Raw genomic sequence first — 21720 nt, 5'->3', positions numbered from 1 at the left:
TTCTATCTGCGGTGAAGGCTATTAAATTATACCGAAATCTTAACAATATTTCGAATATTTCAGGGTATAAATTTGGCCCAACATGTAGACAGTCATTTAAAGAAATGGATCCTGGGGCATAACTTCCCTATGTGGCAAGTAAAACACGACATCCTCTTCATTTGAAATTTCTGAAACTGGTTCGATAATATTTTGTTTTAACTGATCTCTTAATACGTTCCTGTATTCGGAAAATAGATTAGGATCTTTTTTAAATCGTTTTCTAAGTCGATGAAATCTTTGTTCTGCGATTTCCCTATTATTATTTAGATTTGATGTGTCATGTTTCCAATGCAATCTAACTTTATAGCAGGAATATATGTTATATTTGATTCGAAATATTCGACGACTTCATTTTCAGTTGAATCGAAGTTTTCCCTCTTATCAATAAGTCCTGAGTTTTCCAAGTCCCAAAATTTTGTTATTTGTTTGGAAATCAAATCTTCCCCTACAACTACATTGAAAGCTAAAGAGACATCATCATCACCTTTTCGTCCATGTAGGCACCAGCCGAAAATAGTTTCCACTGCAACAAGATTTTTGCTTAAGCATTTAATGTGTCCCATTACTATGTTATAATAATAATCTGCACCAATTAGAATGGCAGTGGGTTTTTTACAATCGGGAAAATCTGCGAGCAGCAAATTTTTTAATTGTCTGTTTTGCTTAATTTCTTCTGATTTAGGAAGATGAATATCTGTACCTGATATATGATCAGTTACTAATAATTCAACTTCTATTCTAGAATCGGGAGAACTTCTATGTTCTAAAGTTAATTTAACTACATCATAATTTTTTTGGATGGGAGAAGTATTCCCAAAAGTATTCCAAAAAACAGTCAATTTTTCTTTTCTTATGACTTCGAGGTTTAACCTGTCCGCTAACTCGCGAGCACAAAATTGTGTTATTTGCATTATGTGAAATGGCCGAAACAATTTCTTCTTTCTGTTCCTTAGTTTATGTATCATTTTTCGAAATTGATATACTATCCTTTTTATCACTTGGTATATTTTTAACTATCGAACTGGATTTAAAACATATGGCTTCTGACTGTTTACCTTTGCAAATTTTACAAACTTTAGTTTGGCGTTGCCGGCACTGTGAGATTTTGTGTTTAGGGGCCAGACAAAGAAAACAACGTGCTTGTTTTTTCAAAATATCTGTCTTCTCATTAACTGTAAGGCATAAACAGGACTCTGAGTTATGGTTTTGAAAAAAAAAAAAAAAAAAAATGCAGTTTCCATTTGATGACACGGCTGCTATAAAGTCATGTGTGGTGACAGTTTGTTTATGTTTCGGCGTCAGTGGATATCTGTTAATACCTTTCATTTCTGGTTTTGACTTGCGTGGAAAGGATAACGAATTAATCTTTTCTCGCAATTCTATTTCTAATCGGAGAAAGTTTAGAAATTTGTTTAAATCATAGGTTGAAGGATTTTCAGTATTTGTACGATGAAATTCTAAAGTTATATCGTTCGGGACAATTTTCATCAAAATTGGAATAAACATGTTGGAATATGTTTCTGGTTTCACACCGAATGCTAAAAGGCTTCTGACTTGAACGTTAATTGTATCATAAAGTTTTTGCAATTTTGCCACTTCACTTGAACTTTGAACGGGATTTAAATTTAAGAGATTAAAAATGTGTGTATTGATAATAAGGTCACTTTGACCGAATGTATTTTTAAGAATGTCTATAGCAGAGTCATAATTAGCCTCTGAGATTGAGAGACCTTCTATGGCTGATGCTGCGTTTCCACATAAATAAGTTCTCAAATAATTAAATTTTTCGATCTTTGAAAGTGTAACATTGTCATGAATAGTGACCTTGAATGAATTCCAAAAATTCATCCAATCGTTGTAATCTCCGGAAAATTTGTGAATTAACAGTTTGGGCAATTTCACATTGCCTTCAATCTGTCTTTTGGTTTCAACTTCTGTAGATGAATTATTTAAATTCGTGTTGATATTTTGAGTATTGTATTTCCTTAAATAACGGTTGATTTTACACTTCGCTATTATTATTTTATCATTATATTCCATAGAAGTGTTAATATCTGAATCTAATTTTGATTCATCTTCAATCAAATTTTGTATTTTTTCATTTAAATCATGTAGTTCCGTTTCTTTACTATTTAACAATTCCAAACAATTTTCCAACTCTTCTTGTTTTTCTTCTTTTAAATACTCATCTACATTTTTAATAATTTGAGTTACAGAAGCACGTATATGTGCTCGATTCTTAATTAGTGTCTTCTGTTCCATTTTAATAAATTATCAAAGGAGACTTACCGTGAGAAGTCTTCGCTTACAAAGCTAATCCAAAAGGCGAAAAACACAAATTTTCAAATTAATCAGATTCTTTTCTGCGACCGATGCACCATTATATAACGAAAGTTCTAGATCAAAGTCGAATCACTCATAATCCAAAAATGAGATGCATGGCCTGGAGGGTTTTCCATAAATTTTAATTAAACTTAATATTTACATATATACAATGTAAGCTAAAATGCCTGAATCGAATATTTAAGGCTCAAAAGGCAAGAACTGAATAGTTCCAGCTAAAATCTAAATCGAGTTCTATTGCGTAGTGCATCGAAATTCTACCTTCAAGAAAAAGAATATTTTTTTTCCAGTCACGTGTTCAGAAGGGGAAAGGTTAAGTAAGCCAATAGATGGACTCCTAACGCATCTCTTGGCGATATCAAAGAATATTCCTTAACATATGGTTCTGTCATTTCTAGCAATTATAATTTAGAAGTTAAGTTATGAAATATGAGTATTATTGAAATAAAAAGACTCATCAAGAAAGGAAACCGAGGAAATTTAGGAATTTCGTTCCTAGATTTTTATATAAAAATTAAATGTTGCATATATATGACCATTGCAAACAGATCTTGTTTTTTGGCAAATTTGGCGAACCTTCCAAATTTCCAGCAAGTCAGCTGTACTCCCTCTCTTTCTAAGAAAGGCAATAAAATGATCAACTGTCCTCAGACTGAGGAATGGCTATTATCATGGGGCATTCTGCTCAGTAGGAAATTGCCAGCAGCCAGATTTTCATGTCCTTGATGACATAATTTTCTATCTGCCTTGTGTTGTGCATGTGCATTTAATTTCTCAGCTTTGTTTAAAGTATAATTTTGAATGCTCGGCTAATCTTTGGAATGTGGTAACATGTAGTTTGGCGACATTTTGGTAAGGCGATAAAGGTTACTAGCTAGGACTTTAGCAGTGTACATGGATAAAGTCAAGAGTGTGCGCAATGCCATTTTTGTGCAATTCTGGGATGTTTTTTTAAGTGAAAATAGGTCGACGTGTACATGGATACCGTGTATGTGGAATTCTTAAAAACGCGGCAAGCAGTTTGCGATTCTGCACTTTCTCCCAATTTTGCACCTAATCTTCATCATGATTAAGCACATTTGTTCCATAAAAGTTCTAGCATAAGCATAATTCGGCTAGCAGATTGTTGGAAAAAAATGTTGAATTAAAAAAAAAAAAATGTCTTTACTTCGTGAAAACAAAATGGCATCCAAACAAAAACTAGCAGGTTGCTGTAGCAGGGTTGATCGCCATATTTCTGCCAAAAAATTGCCAAGTTACCATAATCCGAAGATTAACCAAATGTTCTTATTACATTGGTTAAAGGATAATGACAGGAATAAAACGTAACTGATACTTAATGAAAAATTATTGATAGAATTTTGTACAAAAGCATTAGTTAACATAAATTACAATTTTTGGCAGTTGATTATTTGCAAAATATTGAAATTAAAACCAAATTTATGGGAACTGGAAAATGATGGAATAATTGGGTCACCTGTTGTGGAAAATGTTTTTCTTTAATATGACAACCTTGGATAGATATGCATACCTCACATCTTGATTTCATAGACTTGACTAAAGTGTTGTGGAATTGCATTCCACTGTTCTAAAAGTGCACTACCAATACGACAGAGCATATGTCAGTGCCCAAAGGCATCCTACATATGCTCTGTCATATTGGTATTCATATTGTTACATATGTTGATCAGACAAATTAATACTTTATCTGCAAATATCTCCATTTAAAAGACTGCCTTACTGGTAACACAATCAATGAATACATTACTCATATTAGCAAAATAATGACGTGGCAGGGAAGCTTTTCAAGCACTGGCTAATTAATGGTGTAGATATCTAAATGAAATGCACGAAATATCCAAATATGTGCAGAATTTTTAATTTTATAAATTATGTTATGATAGGGAAGATCTAACCTTCAAAATATATATTTTGGAAGTTATGTATCTTAAAATTATAATAAAAGCTCATTTTGAAATAATTTTATTTTTATTTTTTAGTGTGGATAATAGTGACTATATGAGAAATGGTGATTTTTTACCCACTCGTCTTCAAGCTCAGCAAGATGCTGTAAGTTTGATCTGCCATTCAAAAATAAGGTCAAATCCAGAAAATAATGTTGGATTGCTTACATTAGCAAAGTAAGAATTTTTCTGTTTCTTTGAAAAATAATTTTTTAATTCTTTTGAAATGTCCAAATCTTGCTGAATTTTTTTTAGTTCAGGTAAATTCTGATTTATATTCCATCACTGTGAAAAGAGGCAAAACTTTTGAGAATTGGTCATAACATTTAACAAAATAGTCATATTCTAAGACCTATCTCTATTCTTCCACATGAACTAAATTAGATCCTACAATGAACCTGCCGAATTCTCGCACAGGCGTGAATTAAATACCAGCACAGGGTGCAAAATAACCCTTTGTTAAATCAAACTAATTTAACAGAAAGACACAAACTTCAGGCGTTACACAAAGTGACACAGAGTGACAAAGTTACACAAAGTTTCATGCGATGGTGACTAAACATAGACTATAGTACGAGTCAAATCTGAAAAATAAAAAGTGCAAGAACACACTTCAATTTACGCCTAAGAGATGGACTAACAGAAATCTAACTGGCGTGATTCTAAACTGATAAGGACAAGAGGCTTAGTAGTGTGACCATGAAATAACAACGAAACATGCGCTTGGCTAGTGAAACACGCTCTGAATAAACTGAGATAATCACATGTTTAAATAGCACTTCACTTAACTTTAAATTGACATCCCAGCGAGAGAATGTGAGGGGAAGTTTAGAACAGGAAAACATAAAATAAATTTGTTATGCAAAATAAGGAAATCCCTACAATATGGTCTAAAAATTGTTTGCTGAGTAACAGATCATCTTTATTACAAGTACATAAGTATCTTTATTACAAGAGGTGCTTTTTGGGAGGGGAAATCATGACATAATGCTCATTCATTGAAATACTTTTAAGAGCATATTTGGTAAAAATATATTTACGGGTGCCCCTTGGCGATATTTGGCGGTGCATTTATACCGAGTTTGTGCAATTCTTTGATTTGTTAATTTGGCTTGTGTCGCCGCTACACAAAGACAAAATAACAAGTCAAAGAATTGCACAAACTCAATATCCATGTACATATTGACCTATTTTCACTTGAAAACAAAATCGGAGAATTGCATAAACTAGGCATTGCGTACCCCCTTTGAACATGTACGCATTGATCTATATTCACTTAAAAAATCAAAGGATCAGCCAACCAAAAATATATAATCTTAATAAACTGCATTTTAAATCAAACAATGAAATAACATAAAAAAAGGAAATTCATCTTTGCACTACACAAAGGAAATATCCACTTACCTTATTTACAAATTAATGTGTCTTCAGTCAAACAAAATCGTCCGACCGCTCGACCAAACGCATTTCCTTCCTACAAACAGGATATTTAATAATGGCTACTAAGTAAACCTTCATTTACACACCAGTCAATTAACGCTCATTTCTCCTTTCTTTCCAAATCATACAGAAGCTTCAAATTAATCTTACCACATTCAGCCATTCTACTGTCTAAACCACAAAACAAGCAATATACTTCCAACACACACCACAAGCCCTTACAAATCTTTTCCCATAATTCCCGCAATCACGCAGCTGATTACATCATAATAAGGTTTCCATAACATTCAACTACTCAGGTTACCATAAATGAAACAACAACTTCACGATAATATGAGGGGCGCCCTTCAATTTACTCTAACCGCATATTTTACTACTTACATTTTGGGCGTGGTACTGGGTATGGATTGTTAGTGCCCTTTAGGAATTAAATGATGATGTGATTAGCCTATTCTTCTTCAAGGAAAGCCTTATCAGAAGATTGTGTTAATATATTCGTATTTTATGCTTTCTACAATTTAAAATCAGCACAACCAGGTGTGATGATTTTTCAGCTGGATGTAGTGTAATTGTAAAAATATTGCTCTTTAAATTGAAAAATTTATAAATTTGGTAGAAAAGAGACTGTGGAAACAGTTGGTGCTAGCATAACACAGTAAGAAGAAATACACTATACAGTTAAAAGTCGTTAATTCGGACTCGTCGGGACTTCAGCGATTCCGGATTATCGATTTTTCCAGATTATAGATCATCAGTTTAAATCTGGTAAGATGGCATGCAGAAATTCTAAAATTAAAAATATGAAACCGTAATTTATGAAATAAAGAACAATTATGATCTAAAGGGTATCAAAATTTACAAAAAAAAAAAAAAAAGCTTAATATTTATTTGTTTACTTTATTAAACATTTCTTTCGATGTAAGTTGTTTAAGTTGCTTCGTTTTTTATGTGATAATACTTTCTCTTTAATTCTATAAACAGACATAATTTTTTGTTCAGTTACAAAGTTCCGCTGTTCAAGTCCTATAATTGATGTGTCGAGAATTCCGACTAATTTGTCAATCGAAATTTTTTCATTTTCAATAAACTCTGTGTCACTTTTTTCGCTATCGGAAGGGAATTATAATGACGAGGAATTTGATTTAAATCATATCAAAGACGGAGTACATCAAGATGAAATACTACATTTAGTAAGGAATTATAAGCCAAATAAAATAAAAACATCTGCCCTGAAGATAAGGATAGTGCTGACAGATCAACTTCCAGTTCATTGCGCGCCGTGGTGCCCCCCCCCCACACACACACACGCAGAGCAATGTGAAATTGATAAACAGGTTTCGGAATGGTTAGATAAACAAAGGATATGCCTTTATCCATTTTTTGCAGCAATTCCACTTTTTGTTTAACGGACTTCGAAACATACTTTCGCTTTGTAGATCCTTTACATATTAGTAAATATATATCAGAAATTCTATTTGACACAATGGAAAGTTCAAGCTTACTTTTATAAAATTGCTCTAACAGTCTGCAAAAAATAATAAGCCGGATCCAATTCGAAGATTAAGGAACAACGCAATCTGCAACATTTAACTGAATTAGATAATTTTAGCTTAGCTTATACCGTCCGTTATACATTAAACGCGCATTCTTAAACATATTTTGCGCATGCGCACACGCATATTCTCAGTTGTAATAATCTTACGCGCATGCGTCAACATGACACATGGGCAGAAAGTTTGTAGCTTTGAGGTCCGGATTATAGATCATTCCGGATTATGAGTGTCCGAATTATGACTTTTGACTGTATCACGATACCTTCTTCTTAAGGGCACTAAATAGAGAAAATTTCTGTGAGAAAATGATTAATGCTTATATTTGTATTTATCAAGTGTGAATATAACTAAAATAACCTTAGCATATTATAATGAAAATTGTTTTTCTTTATAAAATTTAGCAAATATTTTTCTTTTCTTCATGTAGATTATATGAATTTCTTTTCCCCCTCTATAGATTTAATGGGAACAGTGTCATCTCATTGTATACCAGCAAAATGTTTTCGCTAAAGCAGTTATTTTGCAAAATACTTTGGATAAAGTTATTACAGTTGTTAAATTTATTTGTATAAATGCAGTATGCTATTGAGAATTCTGAAGTACTTTTTTAGGTACTATTCCGTTTTGAGGACCGTAAAAAAATTGCAGCGAAAATGTATGCGCAAAAGCGCCAAATCTAGCGTACACGCTGATTTCAGATTGCGTAACTGTATTTCTATATTTCTTAAGGCGCCATTGAAATACTAGTTTAATTTTTAAATCCTTTTTTGATTTTAAATTCATTTTTGATATCCTATGGATTTAACAATTTGGGATTGCCCACGACGAAAAGTCTGCAATAGAATTTTTTCAAAGAAAAGGCATCATACATTATAGAAAATTATGTTTGAACAACCAACGAAATGAAACTATGCTTTGCAATAACTTGGTAGCGAAATAGCGATGCAGGCATCCATTCAGTTATGTTTAGCAATCTTTATATAAATTATAATAATGATCTGAAGTAGTTATTTACTCTTATACTTCCTTTCAGTCATGTTTAGCCTTTTTTATATAAATTATAATAATGAAAAGTATTATATGAAATTAACCTTTCATCTAAATTTAAACATCAATCTTAGATAGTTATTTACTATTATAACTTCCTTTCTTGCATTAGAGTTGCCGCAATTATTTTTGGCAGCACTGGCATCAACAATAGTTTGGCGATTTTTTACGGCCCTCAAAACTGAATACAGTCAAAAGTCGTTAATCCGGACTCGTCGGGACTTCGGCGATTCCAGATTATAGATCATCAGTTTAAATCTCGTAAGATGGCATGCAGAAATTCTAAAATTAAAAATATGAAACCGTAATTTATGAAATAAAGAACAATTATGATCTAAAGGGTATCAAAATTTGCAAAAAGAAAAAGCTTAATATTTATTTGTTTACTTTATTAAACATTTCTTTCAATGTAAGTTGTTTAAGTTGCTTCGTTTTATGTGATAATACTTTCTCTTTAATTCTATTAAACAGACATAATTTCTTGTTCAGTTACAAAGTTCCGCTGTTCAAGTCCTATAATTGCTGTGTCTAGAACACCGACTAATTTGTCAATCGAAATTTTTTCGTTTTCAATAACCTCTGTCACTTTCTTCGCTATCGAAAGTGAATTATAATGACAAGGAACTTGTTTTTAATCATATCATCTTTGATATCGAGATGAAATACTACATTTGGTAAGGAATTATAAGCCAAATAAAATAAAAACATCTGCGCTGAAGATAAGGATAGTGCTGACAGATCAACTTCCAATTCATTACGCGCCCGCCGCGGCGATCCCCCCGCCGAGCAGCGTGAAATTGATAAACAGATTTCGGATTTCAAAACATACTTTCGCTTTAGATCCTTTACATATTAACAAATATATATCGGAAATTCTATTTGATATAATCGAAAGTTTAAGCTTACTTTTATAAAATTGCTCTTAGAGTCTGCAAAAAATAATAAGCCGGATCCAATTCGAAAATTAAGGAACAACGCAATCATCAACATTAACTGAAATAGATAATTAGATAATTTTAACTTATACGTCCATTATACATAAAACGCGCCCGCGAAAACGTATTCTGCACTTGCGCACACTCATATGCGCAGTCGTAAAAGGTCTTACGCGCACGCGTAAACGCCTATGCGCATGTGTCAACGTGGCACATGTGCAGAAAGTTTTTAGTTTTGAGGTCCGGATTATAGATCATTCCGAATTAACGACTTTTGACTGTAGTACCCTTTTTTATTACTCTGAATGCTTATATTAGATAATAAAACATTCATCGTTGATTTGCACTATTACTGCTAAGTTTGTTGATTGTCAAGGGTACGTAGTTTGCATAATAAAGTTTTAATTTTATGAAAACAAATTTTAACATATTATAACAGGCAAAGAAAACCATGTCAATTATCAGATAAAGAATTTTGTAGAAATCCTGCATTTTTGTCAGAAATGATGAGCACCCCCCCAAAAAAAGATGTAAATATTTCCATGCAAGGTAAAACAAAACATATATGATATGTGGCAAAAAATTAAAATCTTTTGGAAAAAGTTGATATTTTTCAAAACTTTACTTTCTAACTCTAAAATATATTTGAAGAACATTTCCTGCTTCTATCAAAAAACTTAAACAGTGAGAAATATGAACACAAAAACTTTGATAATTATGTAGCTGCCTTAGAATCCTTAAATACATGGAAGATTTTCAGATTCTGAAGAGCATAATCGTAGAATGCCGCTAGTTTTTTAACAACATCTGATCAATGTTTCAAAAGTATGCAGAACTAATTGAATTGGAAAAGATAGTATTTTTAAATCTCAGTTTGATACCGAAAAGAATCCCAATTAAAAAAAAAAAAAAAGTGTAGTTGAATGCCTAAACTTTGCATGACCGTGCATGCTATTTGCTTTCATGCAATGGAAGTACTTAATATTGGAAATCAACATTTCCAGTTAACACAAATTAAAAATTGTTTAAAATCACATATAACGAATACTCATCAGAAGATCAACTCTGTCTATGAGTTGAGAAGCTGGAGCCAAATATTGGACTACTTTTAAAGCAACAAGCAAATGTAAAAATTGCATGAAATTATATTATGTATTTTGTAAATATAAGTTGTAATATATATATTACTTTTGCTTATAATATAATCCTATTCTTCAGGTTGAGTTTGTCAAGTATCAGGCACCTCAGCTAAATAGCATTTTGTGCCAAATGCACCAAACCCAATGCTTCCGACCCCCATTTGAGTAGCCCACTTTGTTTATAAAGTCTGACAGCCCTTTAATAGAGCTGAGGTACAACTCTTTAGTATTGAGAAAACCTAAATTAGCAAGTGAGTGAGGGCAAGGGCATCACACTCAATGACGGATTGGCTAAAAAAATCAGCCCTGGCATGAAAAAATATGTCTGCCCTAAGGCCCCATATGAAATATCATTGTCATCATCATCATCATGAAAATTAATTTTATAAAATAAAAATATACCTTTGCAGAAAAGTAACATTTTATTCGTAGATGTACGTATGTATGATATTTTAAGACATAGTCGTAATGGCTGAGTGGAAAGGGCAGAAAAAAGGTTGACAAAACTAATTTTGGCAAATCAACATCTTTATTTTTTAGGTACATCAAAATTCTTTCTTTATAGACAGTATACTTTTTTATCATAAACAATTACAGTAATTTTTATATACACCTTATGTCATCTTAGATAAAGAACAAAGGAGGGCGTAGCAGGTAGAGATGTTTGCATGGCAAAAGTTAGGAAAAGGAATTACGTAGTTGCTTGCGAAGCAGTATTTATACTAAGTAAGTGCATAAGTACAGCTAAGCTGTGATTGGTTAATTTTAGGTTTTAGTCCCTTTTTTAAAGCAGTGTTATGTAATTTGGAAAGATCTCGAATTTGAGAGAAAGGATGAACTTAGGGGGGAGAACATCAAATTCAGAATAGTCAATTTTGAGATTGCTAATTATTTGGATGCATTGCCATCGTATTTAATTATATCTTACATATATATATTCAAATAAACTACAAACAATAAGTAACAGTGACTAAATAATTATATAAACATAACAGCGATTTATTCATAATTAGAAATTTAAATATTTTTTAATTCCAAGTGCCTGGGCAAATATTTCTTCCGTTATATCTTCAATTTTTGCTTTAGCCAAAATATCCTTCTCTATGTTCATTAATAGCGATGGCTCCAAATTAGCTTGCTTCATGGTACTCCTTAACCCTCTGGCTGCTCATCCCGCAATTTCTGCGGGCATGTGTTTTTCTTCCTTTATTGAGGAGCGCATCCCGTTTTTACTCCATTTAATCAGTAAAATAAATTATATACAGTATTAGACGTTTAGTTTACGTTTCGGCCAACGAATGTCATTAGTTGTTCACTAAATTGCAGCATTTGGAGGCACGGGGTATTACCGTCAAATTTTTTTTTTTTTCCCCCGCTTTTTTTCTTACAGAAATGGTTGCTAGAAAATGTTCAGCGATTGACAAATAGTATATTCCTGATGACTTATCAGATTCTGAAAACGATTTTAATTTTGATATCGATTGTAGTGATATAGATTTTTCGGACTGTTCCTCAAGTAGCGATGACTCTGATCATGATTCAATAAACTTGCAAAGCGTTAGGCAGTGGTGCAAAATTGGTATGAAAAAATATTCCTCCTCCTCCAGTTTCTTTTTGTTTTAACCCGGAAATTACTGTGAATATAGCTAACAATGCAAGTGTATTAAATTATTTTGAACTTTGAAGAAAGTATCCAAAAGTATGCTCATTGTCCTGGAAGACCGAGCTCTACTCTGAACCCTTTGAGATTGACAGCTCATCATTTTGCAAGCCACATACAACCCTGTTTTAAACTCTATCATACTAAACTGCATTTCTAAGATATTTTTCCCTCAGTGCATTATATTTTCTTAAATTTTATACATTTTATTTTTTTATATTATGCAATAAATAGAAATTAACTGTAGTTTATTAAAAAACATTTTTTTTGGTGATAACATCTGACATTTTTTTTTCTGCCAACTTAGTTTTTCATGATAAAAATCTATATAAAAAATATTTTCTAGGAAAACAAATGCATTTTTCAATTCACTAATATGTATATAGATTTAATTTCCGCACAGGAATATCAGGAAAGAATTATAAGTTTTAAATGTAAAATTCAGGAAAAATTAAGAAAAAACGCGTGTAAAGTTGAATCTAGAATTTCTAGTCCAAAAACTGTATCTCCAAAGTTGAAAACTTGTGAAGTTAATACTTTAAAATTGCCAAAATTAACGATTACAAAGTACTATGATGATCCTTGTTCTTGGCTTGAATTCTGGAATCAGTTTTGTAATTCCATTCACCAAAACGAAAGTCTCAGTTCAGTTGATAAGTTTTGTTATTTAAAATCGCTTTGGGGAGGTTTAGCTTTAAATGCTATTAGTGGATTTCATTTACTAGTGAAAACTATAGAGTGGCTGTTGATATACTAAAAAGCCGTTTCGGCAGATATGATCTGCTAATTAATGCTTATATGAATAAATTGTTGAGTTTAGAACCTGTAAAATGTTCCTGAAATACTGCTGCTTTGAAGAAGCTTTATGACGATGTAGAAAGACAAATAAGAAATTTTAATTCTTTAAATGCCACTATTGGTTCTTATGTTCATTTATTATCCGCTATTTTGTTAAGTTAATACTCGAGAATTTAACTCTAGAATTCACTAGGAAAAGAAGTGATAAACAAAATTTCGATGTTAATGAACTACTAACGTTCTTGAAAATGGAAGTGGAATGTAGGGAAACATCAATGATGTTAGCGCGTTCTAAGAATTTTGATGTAAATGAACCATCAGTACGAAATTAAAGCTCCCGTCAAGGTTATCGAAATAAATCTTACATACATTCTAAAAGATATGATTACAGCATGAATAAGCAAGTTGCTTCAGTGTTAACTAGTCAAAGCGAAACTCCCGTTAAATACTGGGAAAATCGCGTTTTGATCAAAATCGAAAGTTCTGTACCCGCCTTAAGAAAGAGAATCAAAATGTCTGCATTGTTTGTTTATTTGCTTGTCACATGAATCATGATTGCCTACTTGATTTAAAGGCTCGCTGAAAGGCATTAATGGATCAAGGTTTATGTTTTATTTGCTTTTCGAAAGGGCATCCAAGGTATTTCTGTGCTCATAAAGATGAAAAGTGCAGACTGCAATGTCCAGGGTTTACATAATTCGTTAATATGTGACGCCACAGCGTAAGATTTAGAGGCAGATACCTCCAATCAGACAAAACAAATGCCAATCTCTGAAGCTTCTCTTTCGCTCTAATGTAATGAAAATAATAGCAAAATTAAACCTCCAACTTCTGTTCTTTTATAGACGTTTTTGGCGACAGTGAGATGTAAAGGTGGGAGCGAAAAGGTATTACGTTGTATGCTAGATTCAGGGTCAACAAAGACATTTATCTTACAAGAAATGGTTGATTCATTGGAGGTTTTATTTATTTATTTATTTATTTAAGCGATTCGGTCCACAAATTAAGCAGTCTATATTTTACAGTTTTTAATTTTGAAAAAGCTTTTTCGCATTCACTTTGCGTTGTAAATAGGGTGAGTACAAACTTACAAGCAAAAGCAACCCTGGCATACGCATTACTACATAAATTATATTTCAAGAATAATTTATATACACACAAAACGCAGTTTTTTCAAAAATTGCATTTAAGTTTGGATGACTGATCATTAATAGATAGAGCACTTTCTCCTTCTGACTCAGTATCAGATTCAAAATACCGATTTTCAGTTGAATTCTTTTGCATTTAATTACTAGGTCCTGATATTCATCCTTAAGAATATCAACTATTACACCTGCAATAGTACCCTAATAATATAGATAAATAGTCGAAAGTGTTCGGCGACAATGGCTTCGAAAACCTACTTTCCATTGATGAAATGGTGTTATCCATTATAAAATTAAAGACAGTAACTTCGAATTGTTTTATAGGGCAACTGAAATTATAGTCAGACAATCCTTCGTCGTCCATTTGTTTCACTTTTCGGCGTCTTCTAACAGGTAGTACTTCTTCTGTAATTATATCACAACCTAATAACCTAGCCTTTCTAGTTTATTATTTGAATCCGTTGCAAATGATTTTGGTGCGTTAAATATTAAACCGAAGTTTTTATAAATGGCTTTTAAAGAGTTTGCAGCCTCCCTAACCATATTATATGCTAGGATGTAATCCTTCAGGCTGCAAATGATTCGTTAACTATCTCAGTATATTGAAATATTTTCAAATATATGTGAGCAGACAAAATTATGCTAAAACTTGATATTTATCCAGAGTAGATTTTGCTATTCGTCATATCTGTGCATTTTGTATATTGTTGGAAGATATACCTTTTAGTGAAAGTATTAATTCTACGCATGTTCCCTCACTTGCAGGGCTGTCTTGCCGAGTTATCATTGCCGATTTGATTGGCCGTAATCGCTGCTGTCCATCGGGTATTTGCCAGTTGTTCGCTGCCCCTATCCGCCATTGATCACATATATAAGATGGCATGCTGTTTCGTTGTTCTTACAGTATTTCTTATAAGGGTCTTGGTCTTCTTATGTAGGGCATATAGGGTTTTGTTGAAAAATACCCATAGTATGAAGGTGATTTCTGAAAACCCATGATGAAGATCACAATTATTTGTATCTTCAGTCTTGGGTACCTAAGAATTTTAGAAGCAATCTTAGCAGAAGGTATAATAATAAATCTGTTTAAAAATAATTCAGTAGTAATTTCAGATCAACAACACTCAAGATTCTATCAACATGGTAGTCTTTTGCCCTGCTGCCCAAGTTTAATGTGACCCCTCTACCCATCCCACATACAAACAGCATAAGTCCAATATTCCTATCTGACGTTTACAGTTAAATCAAGAGTATAATGCCCTGTAATGGACCAAGTTTTCAATTTCATAAGAAAAACACATTTATAATAAAGATATAAGTTTTGAGTTTCATAATTTCCCCACCCAAGTGGGATAGTGGTTAGTGACACTGACTGCTGTGCCGACGGGACCGGGTTCGAATCCCGGAGAAGGCATGGATGTTTGTAAATGTAATACAGTACAAAGTCCATAATCCGGACTCGTCGGGACTTCGGCGATTCCGGATTATAGATCATCAATTTAAATCTGGTAAGATGGCATGCAGAAATTCTAAAATTAAAAATATGAAACCGTAATTTATGAAATAAAGAACAATTATGATCTAAAGGGTATCAAAATTTATAAAAAAAAAAAAGCTTAATATTTATTTGTTTACTTTATTAAACATTTCTTTCAATGTAAGTTGTTTAAGTTGCTTCGTTTTATGGGATAATACTTTCTCTTTAATTCTATAAACAGACATAATTTCTTGTTCAGTTACAAGGTTCCACTGTTCAAGTCCTGTAATTACTGTATCGAGAATATCGACTAACTTGTCAATCGAAATATCTCTCTGTCACTTTCTTCACTATCAGAAGTGCACATGGTTAAACACTTTACGCGCGTGCGTAGCAGGCGCGCACATTAAATTGCGTTATGCCCAGCCGTAAACGCATTACACGCATACGTAAGTTTGTCTCTTTGAGGTCTGGATAATGGACGTCCGGATTACGGACTTTGTACTGTAGTATTTTTCTAGCATGGGGATACTCTAAATATATGGCGAGCCGAAAGTCTTTATATATGGATTGGTGGTAGAGACACTCGGACCCATCCCCCTGGGGTGCTCTTCACCAAAATTGGGAGCAGAACTGAACAAAGTTGTACTGTCACCTATATGGTGCTCAAGGCTATTGCCAACGATAGGTGCAATAGGTTCTTCCCCCCTCTTAAATCTGATCCTACTTGGTTTAAACTGCCATTTGTGTCAAACTTTAGGAGCTGTATGTACTTTCTGACCTCTAGTTTTTGGGCAAGAACTATGAGTTGTTTTACTTCATGTGCCTTCACCAGCTTGTTCAGCATCCAATTTAGCTATCCATCACGTACTAATTATTATGAACTGTGGTATAATTATTAGTGAACTTTTCTGAAGTGATTCCTTCTAAACTCTATATTTTTATGGGAGAAATATATTGCATGATCTCACTTGGTGAAAATTGGCGATTAATTTTTTCCCTTATTTCTTTTTTTTTTTTTTTTTTTTTTTTTTTTTTTTTTTTTTTTTTGGTGCCATTCCTGTACACATGCAACGCCCTCCCAAGTAAAATTGTGTCCGAAACATAATTAAAACACAAATAAGTATAATCTCAATAAACTGCATTTGAAATCAAAATAAAACAAGGAAATAACATAAAAATGGAAATACATGTTATTTAATCTGCGCAGTCCAAAAAGGAAATATCGACTTACCTTGTTTTGAAATTTCAGTGTCTTCGTCGTGGCTGTTAAGAACAGAATTTCTTAACAGCATCCAAAAACTGTTTAAAATAATTTGAACTGGAAGCTGTATACTGCCATCACCACATAAATTGTCACAAAAGTAAGAATCATAAATATCCCTCCATTGTGCCGGACTGTAGGTGGCATTTCTTTTGAAAGGTCCCTTTTTATCCCACCGCACATACCTTCCATAGTGTTCATATGAGCTCTGGTTTCCAAGTTCTTAAATATCATAGCATAATTTACTTAGATGTCAACCAAGCCATTTAAACCTTTATTTGTACACCAGTCAATCAGTGCTTTCATTCCAAATTGTACAGGAACTTCAGGTTAATAGTAGCACCGGCAGCCATTTTATTGTGTAACGCACAAAATAAGCAACGTACTTCCTAACTGACATCCTACGCAGAAATAAGCCCTGAGAAATAATCTCCTAAATAATCAAAATCAGTGCAATCACACATTGCAATTAATCACTCATAGGGTTTCAAAGACATACACCATAAAATACTCAGTTTACCATAAATAAAACAGCTTGGTGATAATCCAAGGAGTATCCCAAAATATATACTGCCCATTTTTATCCTAAAAGATGGTCAAATTGTAATTAGAAAACTTACTAACAGTTTCAATGGAGGTTGCACCTTGTGTTCTTTCTCTTAGACAGATTCGCTCTAACATATTTTGCCATGTTCAAATAATTTAACCAAACCTACTTATAAAAATATTTCATGTATTGCAATTCAAAAATATTTCATGTATTGCAATTCAAAAATATTTCATGTATTGGAAAAGTAAATAAATGCATTAGGATCAGATGTATTAAATTTTTCATGATTAGTATAAAATTTTGTTATGTTTTGGTATTTCAGACCTGAAGTTCTTGCAACTTTAACTACAGATGTGGGAAGAATCTTGTCAAAACTCCACCAGGTTCAACCTAAAGGATATATAAACCTTTGCACTGGAATTCGGGTTGCACATGTAAGCCTTATTTTATATTGCTATTCGAATTACTATAACATACAGATATGGAAGTTAGACCATTTATTTTATGATTGCATGTTTTAGACAAACTTTAAAATTAAACATATTGATTTTTATTTACCGTATTTTAATTTTAGAATATAATAATATATTTTAATTTTCTAAATGTTTTCTGTTCCGTAAATGAAAAATTGTCTGCTCTTGCAGCATATAAATGAGAGTTTTTGAAAATATCTGATAAGCAAAACATGTTGAACTGTATTTTGCAATATTTCCTCATGCAAGTTCTATTTTCATTCTAATTTGATAATTTCTATTTAAATTATATTCGTACAAGTGTTCAAAATATCACGCAATATAACCAGTAGTTATACTTTAAATGACTAAAAACATTAAAATACAACGCAGTGCAAAGCGAAAAAGAAGGTTAAGTCAGATATCTCAGTTTGCGTGGATCTAAACAAATTGCAGTAACAGTAACTAAGGAAGTAACTAAACAACAGAACTGAGGTGTTAGCATTTTCTGTTTATTGAGATTTCTGGAAAGCAATAAAAGGATGGAATTACAGTTACACCTAAAAAAATAGTCAGTAAAAATATACACTCATGCCCATAAATTAAGGATAATGCAAAATCAGGCAAAGGAAGAGTTAGAAGCAAAACAGATTTGACTTATTTGTAAAGCATATTTATTAAACAAAAGGTAAAGAGCAAAAAAAGATGCTCTATGTTTGATATTATTAAAAAAATTAGCGCTTTTTTCTCCCTGGAGCAAATTACAAAAAACCAATATTACATGGTTGGTATGATTGTTGATACATTGCATGTCTCCCAGACGATGCAATACAGTCCGTACACCTAGGCATGCTGAGTATCGAATTATCGATCTGATCTTGGGGAATATTACACCACTCAAAAAGCAATGCTCTCCGAAGTTCCGGTAGACATGTAGGAGAAGGTTCACGGGCTGCAACTCGTCGGCCAAGCATGTCCCACACGTGCTCTACTGGATTCAAGTCCGGTGAGAATGCTGGCCAGTCCATACGGTGATATCCTCCGACTGAAGTCATTCGCTTACGATGTTTGCCGGGGAGGACGGGCGTTGTCATCTATAAGCACAAATTGTGCGCCCACGGCGCCCCGAAATGAGCGTACATGTTGTTCCAGAATGACGTCCCGATAGATTTGGCTTGTCATGGTTCCAATTTGAACATGCAGGTCAGTTCTGAAACCCAGAGTAATTCCACCGCAAACGAGCACTCCTGCACCACCGTAACGTTGTCGTTCAATGATGTTTTCTTGGTGGTAACGGGTACCTGGAGCTCTCTATATGAAAGTCCGGCGAGAATCAGACAGCAAGCTAAACCTGGACTCGTTGGAAAACATCACACAAGCCCACTCTTGCGGTGTCCACAATGTTCACTCTCTACTCCAGGCTAACCGCAGGCGACAGTGAGTTGCAGTAAGTGGAACGCATCTGACAGGTCTACGAGCATGTAGACCAATCTGCCCTAAGCGTCTGTATACGGTCTGCCTTGAAATTGTCGTACCAGTGGCTGAAGAGAGCTGATAAGACAGGTCTGAGGCTGTGCTCCACCTGTTTCTTTTGGCAGTAACTGCCAAATACCGGTCCTCATTCGACGTTGTAACTTTGGGGTGACCTGTGCTGTAACGTCTACTCACATTACCATCATCTTGGAATCGTTGCCAAAGCCTGGAGATGACACTCTGGGTAATTCCAAGTTCGTCTGATGCTTCCAGTTGGGTACGCCCACATTCCAGACGGCCGATAATTCTACCACGTAAAAAATTATCCAAATGCGTCCTTTGTGTCATAACTGTTCGGTTATTGCACTGAAATGCTTATAAAGTGCCTGCGAACAATTTTACTTCTTTGCCTGTATTCCTTACATATCGCTCTCTTACACTCTCGTCGTTGTGACGTACCATCGGCGTCATCTAGTTACTTCCTGAAATTTGTATATGATTCTTGAAGATGTGTGTAGTGATTTTACAGGGGATATATTTATTTTAGAGTTTGATTTCCCCGTGACTCCGAATTATCCTTAATTTATGGATATGAGTGTATTTACGGGTGCCCCATGGGGAAAATTGGCAAATTTTGGTGGTACATGGATACCGATTTTGTACAATTGCTTGATTCATTATTTTGGCTTTGTGTAGTGGCAGTTTCTGCACCAAAAATTGCTGCTACACAAACTAACAAGTCAAAGAATTGCCCAAACTTGGTATCCATGTACACATCAATCTTTTTCACTTAAAAAAATCAGAGAGTTTCGCAAGCTGGCATTACGCACTCCATTGACTTTATCCATGTACAAATTGACGTATTTTCACATTTAAAAAAAAAAAAAAAAAAAACAGAGAATTGCACAAACTTGGCATTACTCACTCCCTTCGTCCATGTACATGTCGATCAATTTTCACTTAAAAAGTCAGAGGAGCACCCAGTTCCACAGTAGAGCCAGACAAAAAATACATGATCTTAATAAACTACATTTTAAAACAAACAATAAAATAACATAAAAAAAGAAAATTCGTCGTGTGCATCTAAGCACTGCACAAAGCAAATATCCACTTACCTTATTTAAAAAAAGTCCTTCACTCTGTGGTACACAAAATTCCTTATCATCATCCAAAAACTTCCTAAAATTTTCTGAAATAGCCATAAATGAAACGACTTCGCGATAATACAAGAGACCCTTCAATCTTCTCTAACCAAGTAGTCAATTATATTTATTCAATTTAAATACAAATTACCGAGATATCCATTTATTCAATGTTAAACATACGTGCTCCTGTATTTTTAATTTTCTGGCATAGTTTTCTCTTAAAATTTGTCACGCGCCGCATTGCACGGAGAAATAAAACAATTTTAGTTATAATTCAACTAAAATTAGCTATATAAATACAAAATTCATAACACTGCTCCCTTCCCAAGGACTGCATGTCCCGGGCTGTATGATCTCTGGACAGGAAGCCAAACTTACAACTAGGCATCAATGCAATAATAAACATTACATTAGAATAACAAACAACATAAACTATAATTGCAATAAGTAATTTAAAACAAATCGGATACTAAATCAATAAATGAGTGTGCAAATTTAGAAACAAAAAGGACTATGATCTATTCTATTTACACTATATACACTACGGACTATGGCCATAGTAAACAGCTAGCCTTTTCGTAATGAACTGTGGGCTTAGAATTCTGAGACTTACGGATCCGAACAATTACATCATTCAGCCTATTCAGGACTGTGTAAGTGCCATCCCATGGTGACTGTAGTTTAGGACAGAGTCCTTTCTGTTGAATCGGATTCCACAACCACACCTTGTCTCCTTTGTTGAATCGATGTCCGGTAACTCTTGTGTTGTATTATTGGGTCATCATGTTCTCTGTCGCCAAGTATACTCGTTCTCGTGCAAAAGTGTGTGTCACTTTAAACTGGGCTAGGAGATCTAGTATGTACTCCTCTGGCAATGAAGGCAGATTCGGAGGGGGACTAAACAGATCACAAGGCAGATGAAGGTCATGACTGAAGAGCATCTGAGATGGGGAATAGACGGTAGTTTTGTGGACAGCACTGCGAAAAGCCAGTAAAAACAGAGGTAACTTCTTGTCCCAGCCCTGTTGGTTTCTGGAAACCACCAACGAGATGTTATTAAACAGGGTTCGTAGCGGTCCTTATAAGTGTTTATAAGTCCTTATATTTGAAAATAAAATATAAAGGCCCTTATAGGTGCTTACTTTTTCTTTAAAGTCCTTATTTTTTTGTTTTTAGTGCTTTTTTTTTTTTAATGAACGCGTTATTTTCCCCCGTACCAAAGCCGAAACTAAATAAACAACTTTTCTTCCTAATATGGAATGTCAGATGGTGAGTCATACTCCCGAAAATAGC

General features: G+C 33.6%; 1 protein-coding gene across 1 annotated transcript in view; it reads left to right on the top strand.

Annotated features, from left to right (window-relative positions):
• Window positions 1–21720, top strand: part of Rpn10 (regulatory particle non-ATPase 10) — a 92425-nt gene that overhangs the window by 16679 nt on the left and 54026 nt on the right. The window contains exons 2-3 of the mRNA XM_085824443.1: window positions 4386–4526; window positions 17680–17791. Of these exons, the coding sequence (XP_085680569.1) occupies window positions 4386–4526; window positions 17680–17791 (253 nt within the window). The remainder of the gene's footprint in view (window positions 1–4385; window positions 4527–17679; window positions 17792–21720) is intronic.

The sequence above is a fragment of the Stegodyphus dumicola genome, chromosome 1 (genome assembly GCF_044657685.1).
Source record: "Stegodyphus dumicola isolate Sdum_Otavi_A_Nest chromosome 1, ASM4465768v1".
Lineage (NCBI taxonomy): Eukaryota > Metazoa > Arthropoda > Arachnida > Araneae > Eresidae > Stegodyphus > Stegodyphus dumicola.
This window is presented reverse-complemented; position numbering and strand designations above follow the sequence as displayed.